Here is a 24,314-nt window from a genome sequence, read left to right on the forward strand (position 1 = left end):
GTTCGTTTTTAGTCAGAAATGACCTCTCAATAAATCAAATAATATTTTGTTCTGAAGAATTTTTGGTTTTCATCAAACATTTTCGAAAAAATATATGAAAAAGAAAACAACTCCAAAAATCTATTATTTCAAAAGTAAACCATTTGTTTTTCTAAATTCTCCTCATCCTGAAATTTTGTTGAAAAAGTCAAATCGATTATTTTGGCAGCAGAGAGTTAGTTGAGTTGATTGAAAATAATGAGTTGCAGTATGCTATGATTTTATCAACTCTTCGTCTTTAAAAAAACACCTTTTCCAAGGTGATACTACATTTTGAAACAAGATTTAATACTTAAATTTTCGATCTTGTATTCCACGTTCTACATCGAAAAATATTTTAATATTAAAAGAAACTCAAACAAAGTGTACTAAAGTTTTTACATGGTGCAGATATTGACGAAAATTGGAATCTACTTTACATTAGAAGATTAATTAAAGTCTAATATAGGTTTCAAAACAGATGTTCTAAACAAAAATCAAATATAATCAGTTGTGTTCTTGATATTTTTATTGACAAAATATCTTTCATAAAATTGATCATTTTAAAACTGGACAAAAGCTCAATTAAAATCAAGTCGACGTCGTCGTGCTATCTTGTCACACCCATCATCCGAGAAAAACGCGTTTTTGTGCTTGACATTGAATAAACAAAAACGAGAGCACGCAATGTAAACAATAACAAACACGTTTTGTTTGGCTGACCATTCTGTGCATTGTCCCGAAGTTTGATTGAAGTTGGTTGTTGGGGTCCCGAGTTATAATTACAAATGTTTACGGTAGCCTAACTTGTACGTGCGTCAAACGTATCATGAAATCCCTTTGGCCTTTTGTCGCACTTTCATCAATTTTCAGGGAGTGACAAGATAGCACGACAAGATTGAAACTACTTTTATATGAAAAGTGACAAAAAATTTCGGAGCTTTTTTGGTTTTCATTTGAATATCTAAGGATTGAAATCGAATTTTGGGGATCTGTGAAGGTCAAAAGATGTGGCATTGTGAGATGCACAAAATGGCGTTCTAAACTCAATTTGGCCCAAAATGCACGTACGACAAGTTAGCACGACGGCGACGAAGTTTTAAGCTTTCGTCACTGTATTTATAAACTTTACCAAAATTTTCGATTTATTTTCTGGTGACAAATGTCACCATAATTCAATAAACAACAACATTAATTCAGTTGATGACACAACTCGACACTTTTGAAGTTTATGTCAGTGAACACTTTAGTTTCATCAAGGTATGATAGATTTGGTATGCCTGAACATGCTCCAATCGACAGAATTGAAATTTAGTGAAGACCCTGCCAATAAATAAAATTGTAAATTTCGGGTATAAATCGTATGGAATTAGAATCATCTTAAGCAACCATGCGCACCCACATTTATCTGTGGGGGTGGCAAAAATAAGGGAGTGCGCATGGTTGTTTTTAAGAGAAACTTTGTAATTTTTGCATTAAGTATTAATCGTTATTAATAGATTACAACTAACCCAAAGTTCAACAACAACGGCATCAATTACATCCCACCACAAACCCACTCAGAACTAATCGCCAACTTGTTTTCTCCATTTATTCCCAGGTAATGCGCGCCGTTCTCTCAATGAAAATATGTTTATTTTCTGACTTTTAACCGGTAAGCCAACCGTCACTTAATTTATACACCTGTTCATTCACCGGTTCTGTACACCCAAGGGGGGGGGGGAGGAATCTGCCCGCGGAAGATCGTGATGCATCACTCAAACCGGCACCACCAGCCGATTGACTCATTGAGCAAATATAGTCACACTCCCCAGCAGGCAATCACAACAACGGCCTCCTCTTTTGCGCGGCAAGGTCGCGGGATGCAACAAACTCCCTCAAGCATCCGTAACACCCCGGCGAGATTGATCGATCGATTCGTCTCAACGGGAACTGCATGCATGCACTCTTGAGAGTTGTAGCAGCGTTTCGTGAGATCTCTATCTCGATTGGTTAGGGTGGCGTTTTTTGGCATGATTTGCGACACCGTCTTCAACTCCAAAAAAATTGATGACTCCGACTCTGCGAATCGCTTTGCGTTGTTCTGGAAAGTTGTTTCCAAAGTACAATTTTTTTAGACACTTCGACAGATCTAATCCGATCGCTTTGCAATGTTCCGCAAAGTTATTTCCCAAACCGTGTTTGAGCAAAGGAACTTTGACAGATCAATTCGGATGGCTTGCGATATTCTGCAAATTAATGTCATTTTGACAGATCAATTCGGATCGCTTTGTAATGTTCTACAAAATTGAACCACCCTAACCCTTCCATCCCCCTTCAGGAAGTGTTTATCTACGCGGGAGAGGTGTGAAGTGTCCAATTAAATGTGCAGTTATGGCCAGATGAGCCTGCTGGGTACCAGGCGCCGCCGAACTCGTCCAGGACTTGCCCAAGCGTGCAAAGACAACAGAGCTGTTGTCGAACGATGATCGAAGGTCGCCCGGGCTCGGCAGATCACTGTCAATCGATTGGCTCGCTAATTGGCGCGGCGATTTCCCGACGTCGGAATTTGTCGCCGAGATCTCCGAGGGGGCCCCCGGGAGGGTGACATAATTGCCGGTGATTATTTGCCGGTAGGTAATGAAGATCGTGTTGGAAGTAATCACCGTAATCAGGAGATTGATTAAGATGGGCTAGGGTGATCTGAGTGGATTTCTAAACAAGAAGGTTGAGATTTTCGACGTTTCGATCGTCTTCTTCAGAGTTAAATCCTCAAGATCTTGTAGGATCATGTTCTCACCTTTGACTCCCGGTAACGCGCCGTCGAAAAGTATCGTAAAAAGGTCGTATCAATCAGACGTCATCGGACGTTTCAAACGGCTCTACCTTTTGTACTGCCGTGGCAAACAAGATTCAATAGCGAAAGAGATGATCCAGCATCTACAGCGCGGTCGTTTGGCGAAGACGTAAATATGACATAATTATAGCCGCGGTCAGTCGCGGCAATCAGTCAGGCGCGTAGATTTGATTTGAGAAACGTGACCTGTACACATTCTGAAGAGCCCACGGCGAGACGATCGCAACTTATGAATGAACGTGGCGAGTCAAAAGGGGTATGGTTTGGGGGGTCCCCATTGAAGACGAAGATGCTGCGTAAACCTTTTGGTGTTATGACGGAATGACATTTTGCCTCGCGGTTCTGGGAGGAACGCGGGCGCGCGCGCGTACGAAATTACCGATTGATGGCTTAATGATACAGTAATCAGCGACTGTGTTTCGTTGATATCGACAGTTGGGGGAAGGTGGTTACTTGTGTTGCTTGTGGAAGTACGCGCGATGATAAAAGTTCATCGTGATTTGCAAACAACAAATGTCAAATCGATGCAAGAAGGATGAAGGATTGGTGTCAGCTGGAAATGAATAGATGATTGAATGGTGTTTTGTGTTATAAGGTCGAGCAAACTGCGGTAGACTGCTGACCTCAATTCAATCGCTTCAATTGAAATTATGTTTATTGAATTTTGCAATAACCTAAATGAAATTGCAAAAAAAATCAAAAAACGAACAACAAGTCATTTAAATGTACTAATTTAATGATCTACCTCATTAAACCACTTACCGTTGCATGAACTTTAATCTACATCACTATACGACAACCGTACAAATTGACTCCATAACTTGTAATCAGCGCCACCGTGGCACGAGGTTTCCTTCTAAACCGCCATACATTCTACTTAGTGACCCTCGATGTACTTCTCTGCTACTGGCCATACTCCATTCATCGAACCTACAGCCGTCTAGTCCATATTCATGACCGTTTGTTGCCACAGAGGTGTAGAGGAGGTAACCCAGCCCATTTTCGCACGCTCTTCAACGGCGGCCACACGACCATCATCTCTTCAAATTTATACCCCTGTTTAGGCCCCGTTAAAAGCTCTGTAATTGAGCGGAATTAAAAACGGAAATTTATTGACCCTCTCCCACCTCTCCCAGGTGAGGTGCTTTGCCGGGGTGATTTATGGATCACGAGTTCACGCCTGGGCTGGTGATTTATCGGTCGGAACAGGGATTACGGACAAGCGCGTTTCTGACGACGCGCAGCGAGAACAAGTGTTGGGTTACAGTTTTTATTACACAAACAGGCGTAGAACATGATGGGGTCACTTGGGAGGCGTTGAACATCCAGGCTGGTCCTGGCTGGGCGTTCGCGGCAGAATCTTCTTGAAGAAGCTCAACGGAGCTTCGAAGGGTTTGCTGTTCAGTAGTGAGGAGGAAGAGGCCGGTTTCGACTGAGCTTGGACGATATCTCTAATCGCTTTGTCGTGATACTGCCGCAGGTAGTTGAACTTGTGGCCAACCGTGGGTGGTCTGATGGCCAGTTTCACCATGAGGGCATCCTTTTTAATGTAACCACCCTCGAGAAATTCCCCGCGAGAGATAAAATTCTTCCAGCCGAACGGCATCCACGGCTGGAAGTTGTGCTCCAACGACTTTTTGACGGATTTGAAGCCCTCGCCCACCAGCGTTACCGTGAACTCGTACCTGTTTTTAAAAAGATCAGCAATCATTACCCACCTAATATTCTCAAACCATTAAACTTACGAGTTGGGAATCCCGTCGACCATTTCCAGAAACACTCCAACAAACAGTCCCTTCATCTCACCGTTCCCGCCGGGGTAGACCTGCAGCCTCCACGAACCTCCCAGATCATCCCGGATGCTGTCCGAGTACAGGCAGCCAAAGGCGTTGCTCACCTCGGCCACGTTACGAATGCAGCACGCCTCGTTGACACAGTCGACGGAACATTCCCTGGAAACGGAAATTTGTCAGAACTCGAATATCTCAAAAATCTACCCTTTGACGTACTCCCTGAGTGCGGAATTGTTGCGCTCCAGCTTGTCGGCGTACTTGCGCAAGCAGTCGTACTTGTCGATTAAATGCGGCGAGCGAACGGAGAACCGCAGCTCGAACGAATCGTTCTCCAGATACCGATCGAACAGCAGCTTCTGGTCCACGAAGTGATTCTGACCCCAGCCCTTGCGCAGCTCGAATATGTCCTCGTCCTCGTACGTGTGGTACGGATGGAGGCGGTTCGGGAGTTCTATGACGTAGTGGTACCTTCCCTCGATTCCTTCGTACAGCTGTAGAAACACACTCACGCTCGTGTTCTTGGCGTCCCCGAATCCATTCGGGTGGATCTCCAATCTCCAGGTGTTTCCCAAATCGTCCCTCACCAGGTCCGAGTATTGAATCTTATTCTCAGTCCGTGCCTGGCTGAAGTTTCTCACAGTGAACCGCCAACTCGACGGTGCCGGCATTAGCTTACAGTAGAACCTGTGCTCCGCTACGTTCGGAGCCAACAGCTGCAGCTTCTTCGTCAACACTTGGCATTGCGATTCCAGCTGTTGCCGCTCCGTTTCCGTTGATGGCTCTTTAGATACGCTGTCCTTCAACGCATACAAGTTAACCTCCGATTTGTTAAGCTCCTTGGTAAGAATGTCATTCCAAGCGTCTACTTCGGCCAACTTGTCGTTGTACTGCTTGTGTACCTCACGAAACTCTTGTTGAACCAGAATGTTGATCGACTTGATTAACCCGTCCTTCGAAGCCTTCAACGCTTCCTTCCTCTTAGCCAGCGTTTGCTGTATTCGCTCCGTAACGCCGTCGAACGCCTCCTGGGTCCTCTTCAAAGCTATCCCCAAACTCTTCGACGTAGACCCAGTCACCTCCGGCTTGGCCACCAAATTCCTCAACGATTCAATCCCATTTCCCCAGCGAAACTTGACAAACTCTGCCAAGCACACGCTTCCCAAACAGTTCGGACAGGCATCCTTCCCAGACTTTTGCAGCCAGTCCCGGATGCACACGAAACAGTAAAACTTGGAACACTTTGGACACAGATGGGGATCGTCCGTTGTCTTCAAGCAGATCTGGCACTCTAAACTCTCGCTCAACTCTTTCAACAGCTGCTCCTGCTGCTGTTGTTGCGATAATTCACTGGCCATCGCGATTAAACCGCGTCAGCATCCAGATTAGACGAGTCGTAAACAAGCGCTTGCAAAAACCGTCTTGGAGATTCAGCTCAACATCCGGTAGGTCAGCGCTCTCCCCCCCGGGGCTGTGACCTGCTTATCACTTCACTGCACTGTGAGGTAATCCAACACAAATTGATTAAAACAAACACCGTCAGAATACGCCACACCAAAAAGAATGAATTTCGACCTTTTTCGCGATCGCTTCTCAAGAAAACTAACCCTACCGGGTGTAGTGACTAGTGTCTGAAACATTTCCCGACTCTCGTTCGTTTGTGCTCTCTCGGAAAATCTATTTTTGGCAGACGACAGTGAAAATTTACGGCCAAACCTTCCCCAACAAGCATGGCGCGCAAGTGCGTCGGGCTTGTTGCTCTCTGGCGTGGATCACCGGTTGAAAATGAGAGTCAAAATTTCCAAAAATAGCTGACAGTGAAAACAGTGACGCTGCATTCGATTTCGATCATCATGCCTCACCATCAGGGTGTGATGTTATCATGCTCTACCAGCTGAACGATCCTTATCTCTCATTCAATTACAGCGGCCATTGACTGCATGAAGAAAATATATTTGCATAATCAGCGCCATGATAGACCATCTGGATCGATTCATTGATGAACATATTGATGATTCCAGCAAAATGTTCCATATAAAAACCTGGTCCTGGAACTCATTCATCACACTTCAGTTCTTCCTTTCTCGGTGAACACTAAGCGAAGGATTCTACTGTCTCAACGAACAAACCATGTTTGCGAAACTACTCCTCCTCGCCTTGGGTAAGTACTATCAAACCACTCCTAGATCAAAACACCTGGATTAACACCGATCTTCCAAACGCAGTGGGGATCAGTACTGCGTACCAGTATGAGTACCAGAACGAGTTCTACAACCGACGCCCGGAGAACAAGACCGGATTCGAGTTTGGTGCCTGGGAACCGAACCGCGAATACGTCTACAATGTCACGTCGAGGACCATGACCGCCCTGGCTGATCTTGCCGATCAGTGGACCGGTGTGATCACTCGTGCCCGCCTGATTGTGCGTCCCAAGGACCCACAATACGTGGTGTGCTACGTGAAACAAGCCGAGTACGCTACCTTCAACGAGGAGCTGCCTCAGGGTTACCGTACCAACATCTGGAGAGAGCTCAACCAGAAGCTCAAGTGGCAACCCATGCCGTTCAGCGCTAAGCCCTTCGCCATCCGCTACCGCAAGGGAGCCATCAAGGGACTGTACGTCGAGCAGACCGTTCCGAACCACGAAGTCAACATCCTGAAGGCCTGGGCTAGCCAGCTGCAGCTGGATACCCGCGGAGCTAACGTCATCAAGTCCAAGTACAACCAGTTCCCCGAGAACACCACCTTCACCGGTGTGTACAAGGTCATGGAGCCCCTGGTTACTGGAGAATGCGAAACCCTGTACGATGTGAACGTTGTCCCGGAACACGTTATCAAGGGAAACAAGCGCTTCGTCCCGAGACCCGAATTGCGCGAAGACAACCAATACTTTGTCGAAGTGCACAAGACCCAGAACTTTGACCGTTGCGAACAGCGCATGGGATACCACTTCGGATTCAGTGGCCAAAGTGACTTCAAGCCCAACTCCAACCAGATGGGAAATGTTGCCTCAAAGGCCGTTGTTGGTCGCATGTTCCTGACCGGTACCTGGTACAACTACACCATCCAATCGTCCAGCACTGTCAACAAGGTCATCGTCGCCCCGTCGATGGTTGATGACCAGAAGGCTATGGTCTACTCCCAGGTCAACATGACTCTCGACCGAGTTGTCCCCTACGATAAGGTCCCGATGGGTCCGGCTGAGGATCGTCAAGTGTTCGTCGACCTTGTCTACAGCTACAACATGGCCAACGATAAGAAGAACAGCGTGCGCCCAGGAAATGAGACCGACTCCTCGTCGTCCTCGTCATCTTCGTCATCCTCTTCGTCCTCGTCTTCATCATCTTCGTCATCTTCTTCCTCGTCTGAATCTGACTCGTCCAGCTCTTCGGATTCCTCCAGCTCAAGCTCGGAAGAACAAAAGAACCAGAAGGACAACCCCAAGGTCAGCCCAGTCGAACAACACAAGCAGCTCCTGAAGGATGTCAAGAACCGTCGTACCCGTCGTGATCTCAACGCCCAGAAGGAAAAGAAGTACTACGAAGCCTACAAGATGGACCAGTACCGTCTGAGCCGTAACAACGATACCTCTTCCGACTCGAGCAGCTCTGACGATTCCAAGTCGTCGAGCTCTTCCAGCAGCTCTTCGGAATCGAACGAAAACAGCAAACAATCTGGATCTGGATCGTCGTCGTCGTCTTCGTCGTCTTCCTCATCGTCCTCGTCGCAGTCGTCATCCTCGTCGTCTTCCAGCGAATCTGATTCTCTGAGCAGCGAGGAACAATACTACCAGCCAATGCCAGAGAGCTTCAAGGAGGCTCCCCAGGCCCCATTCCTGCCTTTCTACACCGGATACAAGGGATACACCGTGCAGTACGCTCGCAACGTTGATGGACCCCGTGCCGTCAGCAAGCTGGTCCAGGAGATCGCCGATGAGCTCCAGAACCCGTCCAACCTGCCCCAGTCCAACACCCTGAACAAGTTCAACATTCTGTGCCGTGCCATCCGCACCATGGACTACAAGGAAATCTACGAGGTCGCCCAGAAGTTCTTCGTTTCCCAGAAGGAGCGCCAGGAGGGAGACAACCACAGCGAGAAGTTCGCCAAGCGTTGTGACGCCTGGAACACTTTCCGCGACGCTTTGGCCGAGGCTGGAACTCCTCCAGCTTTCAAGGTGATCAAGGAATTCATCGAAGAGAAGAAACTGCGTGGAGCTGAGGCTGCCAGCGTTATCGCTACTCTGCCCCAATCGATCCGTTACCCGACCGAGCCGCTGATGCATGAGTTCTTCCTGCTGGTCACCTCCGACACCGTGCAACACCAGGACAGCCTGAACGTCACTGCTCTGATCTCGTTCACCCATTTCGTGAACCAGGCCCATGTCAGCAACCGCTCTGCCTACAACTACTACCCAGTCCACAGCTTTGGCCGTCTGGCTGATTCCGACTACAAGATCGTCGCCCACAAGATTGTCCCATGGCTGGCTCATCAATTGCGTGAAGCCGTCAACGAAGGAGACAGCATCAAGATCCAGGTCTACATCCGTGCCCTTGGAAACCTCGGACATCCGGAGATTCTGAACGTGTTCGAGCCCTACCTGGAAGGCAAGATCCCCGTCAGCGACTTCCAGCGCCTGTGCATTGTTGCCGGTATGGACAAGCTGGTTGAAAACTTCCCTAAACTCGCCCGCTCTGTGCTGTTCAAGGTGTACCAAAACACCGGAGACGTTCATGAGGTACGATGCGCCGCTGTTCATCTTTTGATCCGCGCTGAACCACAAATTGAGATGATGCAACGCATGGCCCAGCAAACCAACGAGGAGCCTAGCCTGTACGTGCGCGCTGCCGTCAAGACTGCCCTGGAATACGCTTCCCAAGCTGATGAGTACGAAGCTGATAGCACCTTCGCCAACAACGCCAAGGCCGCCATCAAGCTGCTGGATCCGGAAGTGTACGGTCTGCAATACTCTTCTAACTACCTGCGTGATATCGCTCTCAACAACCTGGAGATGGCTTACCGCATGTACGTTGGACAAATCGCCTCTGATGATCACTGGCTTCCTAATGGTATGTTCCTGCATCTGCGCAAGAACCTGGGTGGAGTCAAGAGACACACCACTTTCTGGTATCTGGTGTCGAGCATGGAAACCTTCCTGGACCTCGTTGACAAGCAGTACGATTCTAGCAACATCTCGGAAGACTACAAATCGGCCGATTACTACTACAAGTATTACCAACAGTTCCCGGAAAAGAAGAGCGAATACTTCGAGAAATACTTCAAGACTCACGAGTCCCAGAACGAGATGAACAAGAAGTACAACGAGCAAAACAGCAAGTACTTCCAGAAGTACTCGACCACTCGCATCGCCAAGCTGCTCAACATTGACCCTCAGGAAGCCGAAGAGATGGAAGGTCAGCTGCTGCTGCCGCTGTTCAACGGTAAATACTTTGCTGCTTTCAACAACCAGACCATTGAAAACATCCCACGCAAGCTGAAGGAGCTGTGCGATGATCTGGAAGACGGCATGAGCTTCAACATCACCAAGTTCTACCAATACCAGCCACTCACTCTTGCCTTCCCGTTGGCTTCTGGTCTGCCTTTCGTGTACACCCTGAAGAACCCGACTGTTGTCAAGATCGAAACCGAAGCCACCATCAAGACCCACCCCAGCATTGTCAAGAAGCCTGCTGGTCACCCGGAAACCGAAAACGACGACTTCATCCACGTGCCACGCGTGCTGAACGGATCTGTTGATGCTAACCTGGTGTTCCACCGCTTGATCGATTCCAAGATTGGATTCATCACTCCGTTCGACCATCAACGCTACATTTCTGGAGTCCAGAAGAAGATTCAAGTCTTCCTGCCTTTGAGCCTGGAGTTCAACTGGGACCTTGAGAATGACCAATACGAAACCGAGCTTGAGATTCTGGACAAGAAGGAAGACAAGCTGCTGTTCCATCTGAGCGCCTGGCCGTACACTGGATTCAAGGACATCACCGACATGCGCCCGATTTCTGAGAACCCGAACGCCAAGATCATCCACGCCAACGAGCACAACACTCAGACTTTCCAACAGACTGTTGGCCAGGACATGTTTGGCTTTGCTCTGCGTGTGCACGCCAAGTACGACGAAGACATCATCGATGTTCAAAGCATCCTTGAGCATGTTCAGGAAGGTGACTATCTGGCCGCCCTGGTCCATCCGTTTGCCTACCAGCCTCTGCATTATCACCAGCTGAATGTGTACTACGATGCCCAGCGCACTGGTGCCAAGAAGGTCCGCGTTCTGGCTCACTACAACGAGGGAGACTTCGACCAGGACTTCCAGGAATCCGACATCAAGCACCCGAAGGGACGTCACGCTTACGCTGGATACTACAACGAGAACAACCTTGCTCAGCCCTTCGTCTTCAACGCTGGAAGCCAGCGTCGTCAGGAACAGTTCATCAAGAACGCCGCCGCCGGAATCCGCAACAGCGATGTCACCGTGTTCGACTTTGGATTTGTCTTTGAAGGTCGCGAAAAGAAGGCCGAATATGTTCTGACCACTGCCTACGCCGATAGCCCGGTTGACGAGAAGTCTCGTATGCTGGTCTTCTTCTCTGGAAGCCCGTACTCGCCGTCTGATCGCTTCTTCGGAGTGCCGCACAACGGAAAGCAATTCCAGATGTGCCTGTCTGCCACCAACGAGTTCCCGAACATGCCCAAGCTGAACTTCATCAACGCTCTGAACCACGATATGGATTCGTCTCTCCGCTGGGAACTGTCGTACGGTGAGAAGTGCCAGGGAGGAGCTCAGGTCTCGATGAAGGGCAAGCTGAAGCAGTCGGATGAGTACCGTCACAAGCTGCGCATCTCCGAGGTCGGACAACGCTGCAAGCAACAGATGGATGAGGGACGTTTCCAACTGCAAGACTGCCAGAACGCTACTCGCCAGGCTGGATATCTGGATCAGTACAAGCTTGACGTTGAACTGAAGGATGTCGGATCGTATGCCCGTAACTGGACTCACAAGGTTGTTGATTGGGTGCAGCACATGACCTACCCGTGGTTCGAACCTAACTACCTCTACAAGGGCAAGTCCAACAAGATTGAGTTTGAGTTCGAAATGTCGCCTTATGGAGACTACCTGAACGCTTCTGCCTTTGCTCCGGAATACGCCTTCGAGATTGAGAACTACCCGGTTGACAGCTTCTGGGCTCGCTACTTGACCGCCGTCCACACCGATCTCGCCTGGTACGAGCGTCTGGGAACTTATGCCTACCAAGGAAACTACAAATGTGAGTATTGCTATTGTGGAAGTCTTTGCTTTTGAAACTGATTTGTTTTGTTCTTCTCGACAGCTTCCTGTGCCGTTTCCAGCAAGTACGTCGATACCTTCGATGGACGCAACTACGAGTACAACATGGGTGAATGCTGGCATGTGGTTTTGCACACCGTGAAGCCCGACTACGAGTACTACGCCCAGCAGTCTCACTTCCAGAACGCTGACACCGAGTACCGTTTCAAGAACGGATTCAGCGAGGACGAACAGATCAGCGTGTTGGCCCGTTCGGGACCATCGCAAGAGCTGTACTTCAAGGTTGTCCTGGGACAGTACAAGCAGAACGACTACAACATTGATATCCTGCCGAAGGGAGCCGAGCTTCCGGAAGTGTTCATCAACGGAAAGCCCCAACAGATCCATGAGAAGTACGCTGTTGAGCTGTACACCAACGATAATGGAGGCGACCAGCCCCTGTTCCGTTGCTACGCTCTGCCTGGCAAGGAGATTGAGATCAGCATTCGCAACGATGATGTGAAGATTGTGTTGGACGGACAGCGTGCTCGCGTCTTTGCTGACCAGAAGTACTTTGATAACTTCGTCGGTCTGTGCGGAACCAACAACGGTGAACTGTACGATGACTATGTCACCCCCGATCAGTGCTACATGAGCCAGCCGGAATTCTTTGCTGCTTCGTACGCCCTGACTGGTCAGAACTGCTCTGGTCCGGCCAAGGCTTTCAACATCGCTTACCAACAGAAGGCCAAGGAAGAGTGCGTCAAGGAGGAGGTGTTCTACGGAAATGTCATCAGCGAGCAGGAAGCTGGCCGCAAGCGTTACCGCTACTACAACCACAACGTTGAGGATTCTTCCAGCTCGTCCGACAGCTCGTCGTCGTCTAGCTCGTCCAGCTCGTCGTCTTCCGAGTCCGACTCCAAGTCCAACTCTGACAGCTCGTCCAGCAGCAGCTCCGAGGAAGAGAAGATCACCCGCAACATCAACAAGGAAAGCAAGGGCACCTACAAGGAGTTCCACGCCGACCGCCAGAAGCACACCCTGAAGGAATGCGAAATCCAGCACCAGCACCAGATCGTCGAGCAGGGCGCCAAGACCTGCATCACCAAGCGCCCGCTGCCGGTGTGCCCGTCGCACTGTGTGGCCTCCAACAAGCTGCAAAAGTACGTCGACGTGCACTGCCACGACAGTGACGACCAGAGCGTAAAGCTGTACAAGAACCAGATCGCCAAGGGCTACAACCCGGACATGTCGAGCCACCAGGTCACCAAGACGCTCAAGTTCAACATCCCGAAGACCTGCGTGTACGCTCAGTGAGGAGACTTTTGAATCTTTGGAACACAACGAATATCGGAAAGCAATGAATTTGGACAAAGTATAAAGTAAGAATCAAGCGAATAAAGCATAATTTGGCAATTAATCAAAGCATTGGTGTTTCTTTTCGGTCCCGATGCATTTGAAAGAAACCGCTCCCAGGTTTCCCCCAACCACCGAAATGCTCATTATTTCCGATGAGTTAACAGATAAATCACTCCCATTTACTGGGACCGCTCTGCGTGTCTGAATGGGAAATTTATTCTAATGAGAATGTCTTAATTAAGGCGTAATACTTCCTGCGGCGATTTCTAAATTGATAGAAAGCCCGCACTTCACAGCGGTTGAAACAATGTTTGGAGTCGGGATGATGAATAAGGTCAACGCGCAGGCTTGCCATTCGGCTCGATCGTCTGAGACTGGTGATCGACGGGACAGTTTCCTTCTTTCGTGTGGTCTAGTCTGTTACTTACGAGCCTTGGGAGGTTTGCCCTATTTAAGGGGGCTAGGCGCTTTTATGCAAATTTCTGATCGCCAGATCTGTACAAAGTGGAACTACAACAGTTGCAGTGGAGTGCGTGTTCGCCGAAAGCATTGCAGTGGGTTTCAAGCTGCTTGTTGGATAGCTTGGACATCGTGGTAGCTTGGAGACCACTGGACAGTAGCATGCATAGATCGACCAGATAACGAGCGTTGAATTTATAGACTTTGAGCCACCTGACAGCAATGATCCAGCAGCGCAAATGATCGATAAATTGAGTCGTTACGATCCTTAGAAGGAAGCCACAGCTGAGGCTGTGCCTATGGGAAATAACTATATTATTTTAAATATGCAGCCGGGACATATTCACCACGGCGGCATTTTAATGAGACATATTTCTCTCCTTTTAGAATGCAACCACAAGGAACAAACAAAGAACGGTTTCTGGGTTTGATCGCAAGGCGCCATGGCAGCAAACCACAAGCGTCTATTTCACGTTGACGCGAAGGCTGGCCAGGATCACTTGCGGCGCAGCCGTCCGTTTCAATAAATGTCAAAATAGAGAGAGCCAGTGGATAAACTGCGCCTTGCATTACAGAACTATTCAATCATTGTTCTTGGAACTGTTGTATTGGAGAAATTGATGTGTTTAAGATCTAGATCTAAAAGTAACTCCAGTGAAGGTGCAGCTGCAAGTGATCATCCTAAGCACCTGTCCCTATATTTGCCTTAAGTCTAAAAAAAGAGTTACGAAATTACGGACCAGGTCCAAAATAAGTACACCAACTGCACCTTCACCCGTATAGAATGCAGAAGTGCAATTGCTTCCCGGTCTGGCCGATTTCCGAGAATGTCACATCACACACGCGAATTATGAGTGCATGTCAAATCTGGCCAGGCGAAAGACGTGTCTTCCGTATTTACAGAAACACAACGTGCTCGACGCGGGTGCAGCCAACTTATGGCGCGAGTCCTGTCGTGACAGTTTATTGCGAGGATTAACTGCCTGGTGCATAAATCAGTGTTGATTTCAGCAGAAATGCACGCCAATCAAAGGTGCACTCCTAGCAGGGGTGAAGCTTGCGGAGCTCTGACCGGGAGATTAGTGTCATTTTGATAAATTTCAAATCAATCGGGTGTTACTTGAGGCGTTTGCAAAGGTTTTCAAAATTTAACACACTACTATTGTCTTTTTTTTGCAGGAGATTTAAAATTTGGCAAAAGTCGTAAAACGAACGGCCACCCACAATGCGACATTTTTGATTTCCTGGTTCAGAGCATTTATTTTTTATGTTTATTGTTATTGTCATAAGCTTCTTTATTGAATGCAATGAAATCTTCATTTCACATGTTTCACACCAGATTTTAGTTAAATTGCATGCTTAACAAAAGTGCACACAGGCGGAGGTAAGAGATCGGATTATTGTTATTTTTTTGTGGGAGAAGTCGAAAATCGATAATTTTCAGCTTTTGCCAATGATATGGAATTTGAATAAACTTTCCATAAAAAGCTCCTTAAATTCTGAAAAAAAATATCTCATGTAATTGCGATGAAATAAATTCAGTTTTTGTTTGAAGACATGAAATTTTTTTTTTTTTTAAATTTGGTGACCTTTTTTTTGAAAGTCTAATTTAGATAATATGTTTGTGCGTTCAAATTACCTATCTAAAGAAGCTTAATAAAAGTCTAATTTCAGACTCGAACTCAAATCATAAAGAAAATCATGACACTGCGATAGAACTATCGAAGTCTCAGATAGCATTTTTTGAAAAACAAATGAAGAAGACTTCATTACCAACCTCGGTGTCACACAAAGTCAAACTGATTTTTACTTAAATTGTAAACATACACACTTAAATTTTTTTAACCGAATTCGGTAAAGTTTAAAGAATTTTCATCTGCTGAACAGTTTGGAAAACCGAAAATTACCGAATTCAATAAAATATTACCGAAATTCGGTAAAAAGTTACCGAAATTCGGTAAAAAGTTGCCGAAATTCGGTAAAAAGTTATCGAAATTCGGTAAAAAGTAACCGAAATTCGGTAAAAAATTTACCGAAATTCGGTAATGAAGTACATTTTTGTTCATCGTACAACCGAAATTCGGTAAAATTTTGTTCATTTTGACAGATGGTTTACCGATCAGAACTTTACCGATTTTTCAACTACCGAATTTCTGGAGCAACCTTTGAAAAGTACGCATAAGCATTTTGACAGCTAGAACTATTTAGCTTATTCTGAGAAAACAAGTAACTATTTAACAAAACCCGCAACGTTAGAGGGCAGCTGGGAAGGCTAGCTATTGTTTAAAACATCGAGTTTTGTGACAAAATTACCTGTTGTGCTGGAATTTTGAAAATAGCTCCAGCTGTCAAAATCCTTTTCCGACCTTTTCTCGTATTGCTCCAGATCTGGTAAAGTTTACCGAATTTTCAACTGTTGAAACTGAAAATTACCAAATTCGGTAAAAACTTACCGATATTCGGTAAAAACTTACCAATATTCGGTAATAAAGTTCATTATTGTTCATCGTACTACCGAAATTCGTAAAAATTTTGCTCATTTTGACAGATGGTTTATCGATCTAAATATAGGGACCATCCATAAACCACGTGGACACCTTAGGGGGGGGGGGGGGGGGTAAGGCGATCGTCTACGCTTCATACAAAAACGGTTTTTTTGTATGGACAATTGTCTACGAAAGGGGGGGGGGGGGGGGTGGAGATTTCCAAAAAAGTGTCCACGTGGTTTATGGATGGTCCCATAACCGATTTTTCAATTACCGAATTCGGTAAAAAATCTAAGTGTGTAGGTGACTTGAAAACTCCCAATTTCCTTCCACTAAAGACAAATTTAAATATGTTAATTTTCTCCCAAAAATCTTGTTCCATCTTAATTGGACCAGCAACATGGACTGTGATTAAGTTCACCGCTTCTTTACGGGTTGCGATTGCTTACTTGAACACTGGAGGCTACGGAATCGATTCCTTAATCAACGCCTGAAAAAACATTTCTCAGAGTGCACAAATTCCATCAGCCAACACCGAATCTGGGCAGTTGACAAGCTTAACCCTTAAATGTTTTTTAAATGTTTTTTTTAATTCTATTTATTTTCATAAACAAAATAATTTATTTCGTATTCCTTATAAATGGTAAAATGCAATAAAAATGTGTTTAGGACAAGTCAAATTTGACTTAAATGGAGTCGTAGAACTCGAATTTAATGTTAAAATTAAGAAAATAAAAAGTTAAAAAAAATCTCTTGATTCGATTATCTGATGTCCCAGACAAACCTACGGATAATCGAACTTCGAATAATCCAAACTTCAGATAATCGAGGCTTCGGATAATCGAGTCTGGGCTGTACAAGACAATTATCCGCTGTTTTAAAAATATTGTTTTTCTCGTTTTTTTATTAACTTTTTTCCCAAGTTTTTTAAATTTTACATCTTTAAAAAAACAAAATCGAATAACTTTACCCAAAAGTGCAGCTTAGTACGTTAAGGGTTAACCAAGATGGCTTGAAATCGAAATCGAAAGAGGAATCGAAGTTAAAAGTCCGAATAAAACAATAAAACAAGTCAGTATCAATTAAACGCGCCAGGCCAGGATAAGCCATTAACGCAATTAGCATAAACATTATTGATTTCCGATATTTACACGCATGCCGCACGACGGGTTTGATGGCGCCCCGTTGGACAAAGTACTGCTGCGGGTGATGGGGGGAAAGCCCCTCACTTGGACCTTTCTTAATCCTTTAGTTGTAATCTTTCCTTTTCGTTAATGCAAGGCGCGCGGTGTCAGCTGAGGTTAAGCAGGTACTTAATTGCGTTATGTGGCGAATACCCGAGAAAATTAAATTCGAGAAATAAAACTTAAATTGAAGACCCTGAAGAAGAATTGCATAGTTCGGTGGAAACGTCAAATTTCGGAGAAAGTGATCGCGGTAATTTAAAGTGCCCTTTTTGCTCGGGTTACCACCCCATGATTCCTTCACGATTCGTTAATTGCAATTAACTCCGTGCGAGCTCTGCCCGTGGTAGGTACAACCGGGGCTAGCCAAGAACAATTAGCGATTTACATTGCGCGAATTAAACACTCGCCGCACGTTCGCGTTGTGTGTGCCCATCATTAGCACCGAGGACTGTCTTTTGTCGCGACCTGCCGGTAGTCGGTGCTGTAACTGTCGTGTAGCATCATGTACGACCGTCAGAAGTGGTCCCTTTGTGACCCTTAAAATATGAAAGTTGGTATAATTGTAACATTAAATTGCTACCATCGACGTACCCCTCAACATCTTTGTTTACAAACAATGCTTTTTCAATGTTGCAAAATTGCATAGTTTTTAACCTTTTTTGACACATCACCTTTGCCGGCGAGGGGTCGCACAGTGCAAACGGCAAATCAGTGGGAACTTCTTTTTGCACGGAGAGAAAATGCATCGGTTACCGCCACACGATGCAAGCTTGAGAGGAGTCATGAATGTTAATTACGTTCATTTTCTTCCCCGTGGGGAACTGTCACTTGCCGCCGGCGGGGGACCCCTCGTCGAGAATCAGTGATTGATTAATAGAATTTAACCGGCCATTACAATAATTCTGAGGAGATAATGAGGCTCTGTCGTGTTTGTTGTTGTTGTGGTGGTTTGTGAGCACACAAGTACCAACACGATTGATGACACGCTCTCTATAGCGCGACGTTGAAGATAGATAGTTTGGCCTTGAAAACGTTGGAAGCTAATCTGCTTTATGATGGTTTTTATTGGTTGGTTTGACAGGTGTGTTTAGGTGTATGTGTGCGTGCAGGTTTGAAAAAGGAAGTTATTAATGATGAGCATTTGAGCGTAGAATGGAGAGTTCAGCTGATCCTATTTGAGGTTAAGCTTCGTTGTCTTTGGCTGAATTGCTTGGGATTAAGGTCAAGACGAACTATCACTTATGCAAATTTATAAATGCATGAAAAGAAGTCATTTCGAACGAAAAAATCTTTTCTGGAATTCTTATTAACTAATTCCGTCTTTCAAACAATTTTGCGAATTCGAAACTTCGATCCTGAACACCACGACAGCCGTCCATTGACAAGAAAAGGATTTGGAAGACGGGAAGTTTTGATGCTCCACTTTTTCAAGGGGACAAGGGAAAATCTCCACGGTATCCCCAAATAAGCTTCGTTTGGAGTTGGAGTTTTTTTGGGAAGGAATAAGGGAAGGTCGAAGGACATAAGGTCGAATGGACAAAAAGTCGAATGCCAAAAGGTCGAAGCAACAAAAAGTCGAAAGTGGACGAAAGGTCGAATGGACATAAGATCGAAAGTGGACAAAAGGTCGAAAACACTAGATTTTAATTAAATTCAGCTTTGAATTGTTATAAAACTAAATCGCAAATGTACAAAAATCCATTTCAGTGTAAATCTGCGTTAATGTTCGTGTCATAAAAATAGAAATCCAATTCCGGCCAGCAACCCGTGGCCCATGTTTTGCCTAGATCCTCACGTTTCCAGTGAGCCTCTATAGTAGGTACAGGGCAGCCGGTTGTAATGTGTTTCTTGAACTCGACCAACTAATTGGCACTAAATTATAACGCACTGCGCTCTCTTTACCAGAACATACGTATACGCAATTTCTGGCTCTAAATTTGCGTGTTCATTAGGGTGCCCAGAAAAAATGACCCCCTGCTCCACAAGCAAAAAACGGTTTTTTGGGTTATTTTAAGCATCTGTGTAAATTTTGAGCGAGATTGGTTGAGATTAACCCATTGATACCCGAGCCTAAAGTTGGTGAAAAAAACGTTTTTCATACAAAAATTACTTTTTTAAATCGCTAATAACTTTTCAGGGTCGAGTTTTACAGATTTGGTATGTTCTACAAAGTTGTATATCATTAAATTTCCAATAAGAATCTCACTTTTGGGAATATTTGGATGGAAGTAGCGCACCCTGCAGACCAAACCGTAAGAAAATTGGGGTTTCCATACATTTTTTCGAATTTTCCCATACAAACTTCACCTCCGAGTATCAATGGGTAAATGTTGACCGATTTTGCTCATATTTGGCTCAGAGTCCTAAAATAGGTCAAGGAACAATATTCAGCTTGTGGAGCGAGGTTTTGAGAAAAAGTCCCATATTCTGGGCACCCTAGTGTTCATACACAGAGAAAAAAGATTGTTTTTTCGCCAAAATTTGCCAAATAAATCTTGCTAAATTTTAAGTATTTTTTTAAGTCTCTTGAAAAAATATAGTATAGGAATGCCCACAGATTTTTTTAGCGTGTACAAATAGTTTCGAGTCAGTAGAGGTTGTTTTATTTCTTTGAGCCCACCCAAGGAGTCTCATCTTCATGTTGGCAAAGCACTCCGATACGGCACACGGCGAAAATTGAAGAATAAGTTTGATTGGTTTATAGCGAAACCAAGCCCATCTTTTCAATTGTTGTGGCGTATGAACGTGTGCTGGGTGTCACCGTTTCCCGCCTAATGGCGATAGGACAATCGTATTTGAATGCATCATTACCATTAAAAGAGGCTCATTTTGGTTCTTTGCTGTAGTACAGAGAAGTTTCGAATTCAACAACGAATCCTTAAATTGATAAAAATCATATTTGAAAACAAGGTTATATGGCATTTCGCCTTAAACTATTAGCTCCAAACTTGATTAATAGGTCGAATATTTCATAAATTCAAAAATCGACTCATCACTGTACGTTTGTATAAAGTCGTCTCACGAGTTCCCTGGAAGTGAGCTCCACGTGCCGTCGAACGAGCTCGCGACGATGGAAACGAGTCAGTTCAAGAAAACAAAAATCAAATTATGTAAATGATTATGTTTTTCCTAAGCGTTTTATTGTTTGTAGCTTTACAAATCGGTCGATTGTGTTCGGAACGTTTCGAACTGTAAAACATCATCTCAAAAACATCACCAGCATGAAGATTCGATGCTTCGAGCAGTCTGGAAGTACATTAAGTTGACAAAAGTGGCAATAGAGCTATAGTTATGATCGATTCTTGCGTCGTTCGGAACTCCATAAGAGTTCGTTGAGCATGAAGTGTGTTCACGAGACTTGGACCAGCTCCATTTGTATGGCTGAATTAGTTTGAATAATTTAAGACACTTTGTAAGACGAAACCTTAACACGGCCATTCCTCTGCCACTAACAAACCGCAGCACAACATGTATAAATTGAATAATTCATTCGACCAGGAAGACCTCTTCCTGAAATTCTTGCCTGGCTGAGTCACCACCAGAAAACGCTAGTTTTCTCCACACCAAAATAGATCAAACGCTTAGTGGCAACAAACTTACGTATACGTCGCTATCACTCATGCACAAATCCGCTGCACCACTCACCGCTCATTCGTTCATTCATGCAAAATTTTGCCACAGGTCCATTCAATCCCAGCTGTTTAAGCTTTTCGATCACGTATTCACGTTCTTTTTTTTGCTTTCTATATGCTGATGCCTCTCGCAAGTTCCTTACACTCTGTAGCGGTTCGAGTTCAAGGCTAAGCTGGACTTGTTGAGACTGATTTTTTTGAAATGCGCTTTATCTCAAAAAAATCTATTTCGAAAAAAATGATTGAAATCCTCTTTTGTCATGTTCCTTATCCTCTTATTTGAATCTTCATTTCTAATTTCCAATTTATTATTTCTCGTCGTTCATTTCTCGATTCTTCTTTCTGGTTTCTCAATTCTTATTTCCTATTTCTTATTACCTATTTCCTATTTCTTATTTCGTATTTCCTATTTCCTATTTCCAATTTCTTATTTCCTATTTCCTATTTCCTATTTCCTATTTCCTATTTCCTATTTCCTATTTCCTATTTCCTATTTCCTATTTCCTATTTCCTATTTCCTATTTCCTATTTTCTATTTCCTATTTCCTATTTTCTATTTCCTATTTCCTATTTCCTATTTCCTATTTCCTATTTCCTATTTCCTATTTCCTATTTCCTATTTCCTATTTCCTATTTCCTATTTCCTATTTCCTATTTCCTATTTCCTATTTCCTATTTCCTATTTCCTATTTCCTATTTCCTATTTCCTATTTCCTATTTCCTATTTCTTATTTCTTATTTCCTAATTCCTATTTCCTATTTCCTATTTACCATTTCCAAATTTTAGTTTCTCATTTCTCATTCTTCATTTTCATTTCTCATTTTTAGTTTCTCATTTTTCATTTCTCATTTTTCATTTCTCATTTTTCGTTTCTCATTTCGCATTAATCATTTCCTATTTACTTTCTCATTATTTACTCTTTACGCTTGATCTTCAAATATAATACTTCTCAAAAATAAAAATAAATTAAAAAAGTACTATTTTTTTAAGAAAGAAGATACTCCACCGTGATAAAGAATGCGTCAAGAACAAAGTTCAAAAAATTGTTAACACTTCTCCCTTATTTTTTTATAATCTCGAAAATTGTGCGATATTTGCCAGTTTCTAATTAATTTATGATTTGCTTTTTGTAAATAATGTCACAATATCTCCCACGGCAGTGTTGCCATATTTATCGAAAAGATTCGGATTCATTTTCCTCAAAATTTGTAAAAATCTGGCCTTGAAATGTGTGATATGTTTGATTGCACTTAGGTCTATTTTAAGTTTGGATAAAAGTGCTGTCAGATATTTAAAATTTAGGGATCCTAACAGTGTTGCCAGACATTTAAAATTTATAGATCATCAATCTATAAAAACCAGTCCTATAATGTTTAAAAGTAGGTGCATCTGGATTTAAAAAAAAATCTAAGAACAGTGTTGTCAGATAATCAACAGCTTTCCTTCATTAATTTTTTTTAATACCTTTTAGTTAGGAAGGAAATGCGATTAATTGTACAGCCTCAATCTTGTATCAAAAACAAACCTCACTGTTCGATGCAAACTTCCCCCGTAAACCAGACCGTAAATATTTGATTGACCTTTCGACGTGCATCCCTGCGATCGCCGGACAGTCGTCGTCGTCGTCGATCGCAATCATAACCGCCCTGTTTGATGGCTTCTACGACACTCTTTATTTGTTTACGCTGCTGACGCGCCTTTCGTGGGGCCTTAATCATAATTCGTGTTGTAAAACGGCACTTTTAATGGGCCTCCGGACGAATGTAAAGTGTTTAGTTTCGAGCGCAGTGGTAGTTGACGAGTGCGCTACAATGTTTGCCCTGAACGGCCGGACTACATTACAGTTTTACGACGATGGCCCCACCCATTAACCCCGGGTGGAGCAGGGGGTTACAAAAACATAAACCAGGTTGTTCGGAGAAACATGCACCCCGCCGGAAACGGCAGCAGTTAAACAAACAACAAACACTATTAGCCGTAGGTGATAATCCCGGGCAGCTGTTTGCGGGGATGACGAGAAGCGATCGATCGTGCTCAAGACGGTGTTCCGAAGAATCTCACCTAGGTGGTGATCATATCGGCGTCACCGGACGCCTAATTTCCATACGAAATTGCACCAGCGATATCCGAGGGCAAGGTTGCAAGTGTTTGGCCTGCGTGGGACGTCCGGCCAGACGATGCGAACGCTGCAACGGGGGCGCCAAATTAGATCATACAAACTGTCATTCTAGCTCTCCGACTACGATCATGCTACCGACGCGGGTGTCTACAAATTGTGCTGAATCAGTACGAGTAGAGTAGTGGCGTTGACAGCCATTAAGCGCGTCCTTAATTGACTGCATCGAGGCGCGAGGTCACCGAAAGTGTAGGCCCGCCGGAGCACGGAATTGGGTCAAGGTACGGAGAGCAACACAGAGCTAACGACAGATCAACGAGCTGGTCATTCATGGTGGTTTGGTGCACTGAACTTGGCGTTGCGGTTATGCACGAGGAGGAGGCGAGGTCTCTGTCATCGCGAAACCTGTTGGTTGTGGAGTAGTGAACCACTTGTCTATCGTGATCGCGAGACGAGACGAGATATGTTTAGAACCGCAGACAACAATCAGACATTGAAATAGTTGTAATTAGAGTGAGGAATAGAGCTTCTAGGCGGAGACGATTTTATCAGCCGTGACGGGGAAAACAAAACGGACGATTAGTGGTTGATTGTTGGGAGTAATTACTCTTATTTTCATAGCGTCCCATGAAGCTCATGATCATGACTTTGTTGAATCTATCATCAACAGGTTAAATAAAGCCAAAAAATTTATAACATGTTTTCATGTCGTCATTCATTATTTTATGACAGAAAATAATGATTAAAATATTTGAAAAAATACTAAAATACAAAAAAAAAATATTAAATACTAAAATACTAAAATACTAAAATACTAAAATACTAAAATACTAAAATACTAAAATACTAAAATACTAAAATACTAAAATACTAAAATACTAAAATACTAAAATACTAAAATACTAAAATACTAAAATACTAAAATACTAAAATACTAAAATACTAAAATACTAAAATACTAAAATACTAAAATACTAAAATACTAAAATACTAAAATACTAAAATACTTAAATACTAAAATACTAAAATACTAAAATACTAAAATACTAAAATACTAAAATACTAAAATACTTAAATACTTAAATACTTAAATACTTAAATACTTAAATACTTAAATACTTAAATACTTAAATACTTAAATACTTAAATAC

General features: G+C 44.0%; 3 protein-coding genes across 3 annotated transcripts in view; 2 read left to right on the forward strand and 1 right to left on the reverse strand.

The window, feature by feature from the left end:
- The window catches only part of LOC120426773 (uncharacterized), a 191,670-nt gene that overhangs the window by 148,353 nt on the left and 19,003 nt on the right, over window positions 1–24,314 (forward strand). The window lies entirely within an intron of this gene.
- LOC120426761 (E3 ubiquitin-protein ligase TRIM37-like) lies at window positions 4,128–6,193 on the reverse strand. Its single transcript, XM_039591536.2, has 3 exons — window positions 4,864–6,193; window positions 4,600–4,806; window positions 4,128–4,539 (listed from the first exon to the last, which is right to left on the reverse strand). Exons 1-3 carry the CDS (start codon window positions 6,000–6,002, stop codon window positions 4,158–4,160), a joined length of 1,728 nt encoding a protein of 575 aa, XP_039447470.1. The 5' UTR covers window positions 6,003–6,193; the 3' UTR covers window positions 4,128–4,157.
- LOC120426760 (vitellogenin-A1-like) lies at window positions 6,656–13,348 on the forward strand. The gene is made up of 3 exons (XM_039591534.2): window positions 6,656–6,805; window positions 6,870–11,924; window positions 11,988–13,348. The coding sequence occupies exons 1-3, from the start codon at window positions 6,775–6,777 to the stop codon at window positions 13,238–13,240; spliced, it is 6,339 nt and encodes a 2,112-aa protein (XP_039447468.1). The 5' UTR covers window positions 6,656–6,774; the 3' UTR covers window positions 13,241–13,348.

Source organism: Culex pipiens, chromosome 3 (assembly GCF_016801865.2).
Source record: "Culex pipiens pallens isolate TS chromosome 3, TS_CPP_V2, whole genome shotgun sequence".
In the NCBI taxonomy this organism is placed as follows: Eukaryota; Metazoa; Arthropoda; class Insecta; order Diptera; family Culicidae; genus Culex; species Culex pipiens.

Bases quoted from the DNA above. Each gene is read 5' to 3' on its own strand.
- LOC120426761 (XM_039591536.2), bottom strand. From the start codon at position 6,002: ATGGCCAGTGAATTATCGCAACAACAGCAGCAGGAGCAGCTGTTGAAA. The intron at 4,807-4,863 runs GTACGTCAAAGG...TTCCGTTTCCAG, and splicing joins AACAATTCCGCACTCAGGGA to GGAATGTTCCGTCGACTGTG. The intron at 4,540-4,599 runs GTAAGTTTAATG...TTTTAAAAACAG, and splicing joins GTCGACGGGATTCCCAACTC to GTACGAGTTCACGGTAACGC.
- LOC120426760 (XM_039591534.2), top strand. From the start codon at position 6,775: ATGTTTGCGAAACTACTCCTCCTCGCCTTGG. The intron at 6,806-6,869 runs GTAAGTACTATC...TTCCAAACGCAG, and splicing joins ACTACTCCTCCTCGCCTTGG to TGGGGATCAGTACTGCGTAC. The intron at 11,925-11,987 runs GTGAGTATTGCT...TCTTCTCGACAG, and splicing joins CTACCAAGGAAACTACAAAT to CTTCCTGTGCCGTTTCCAGC.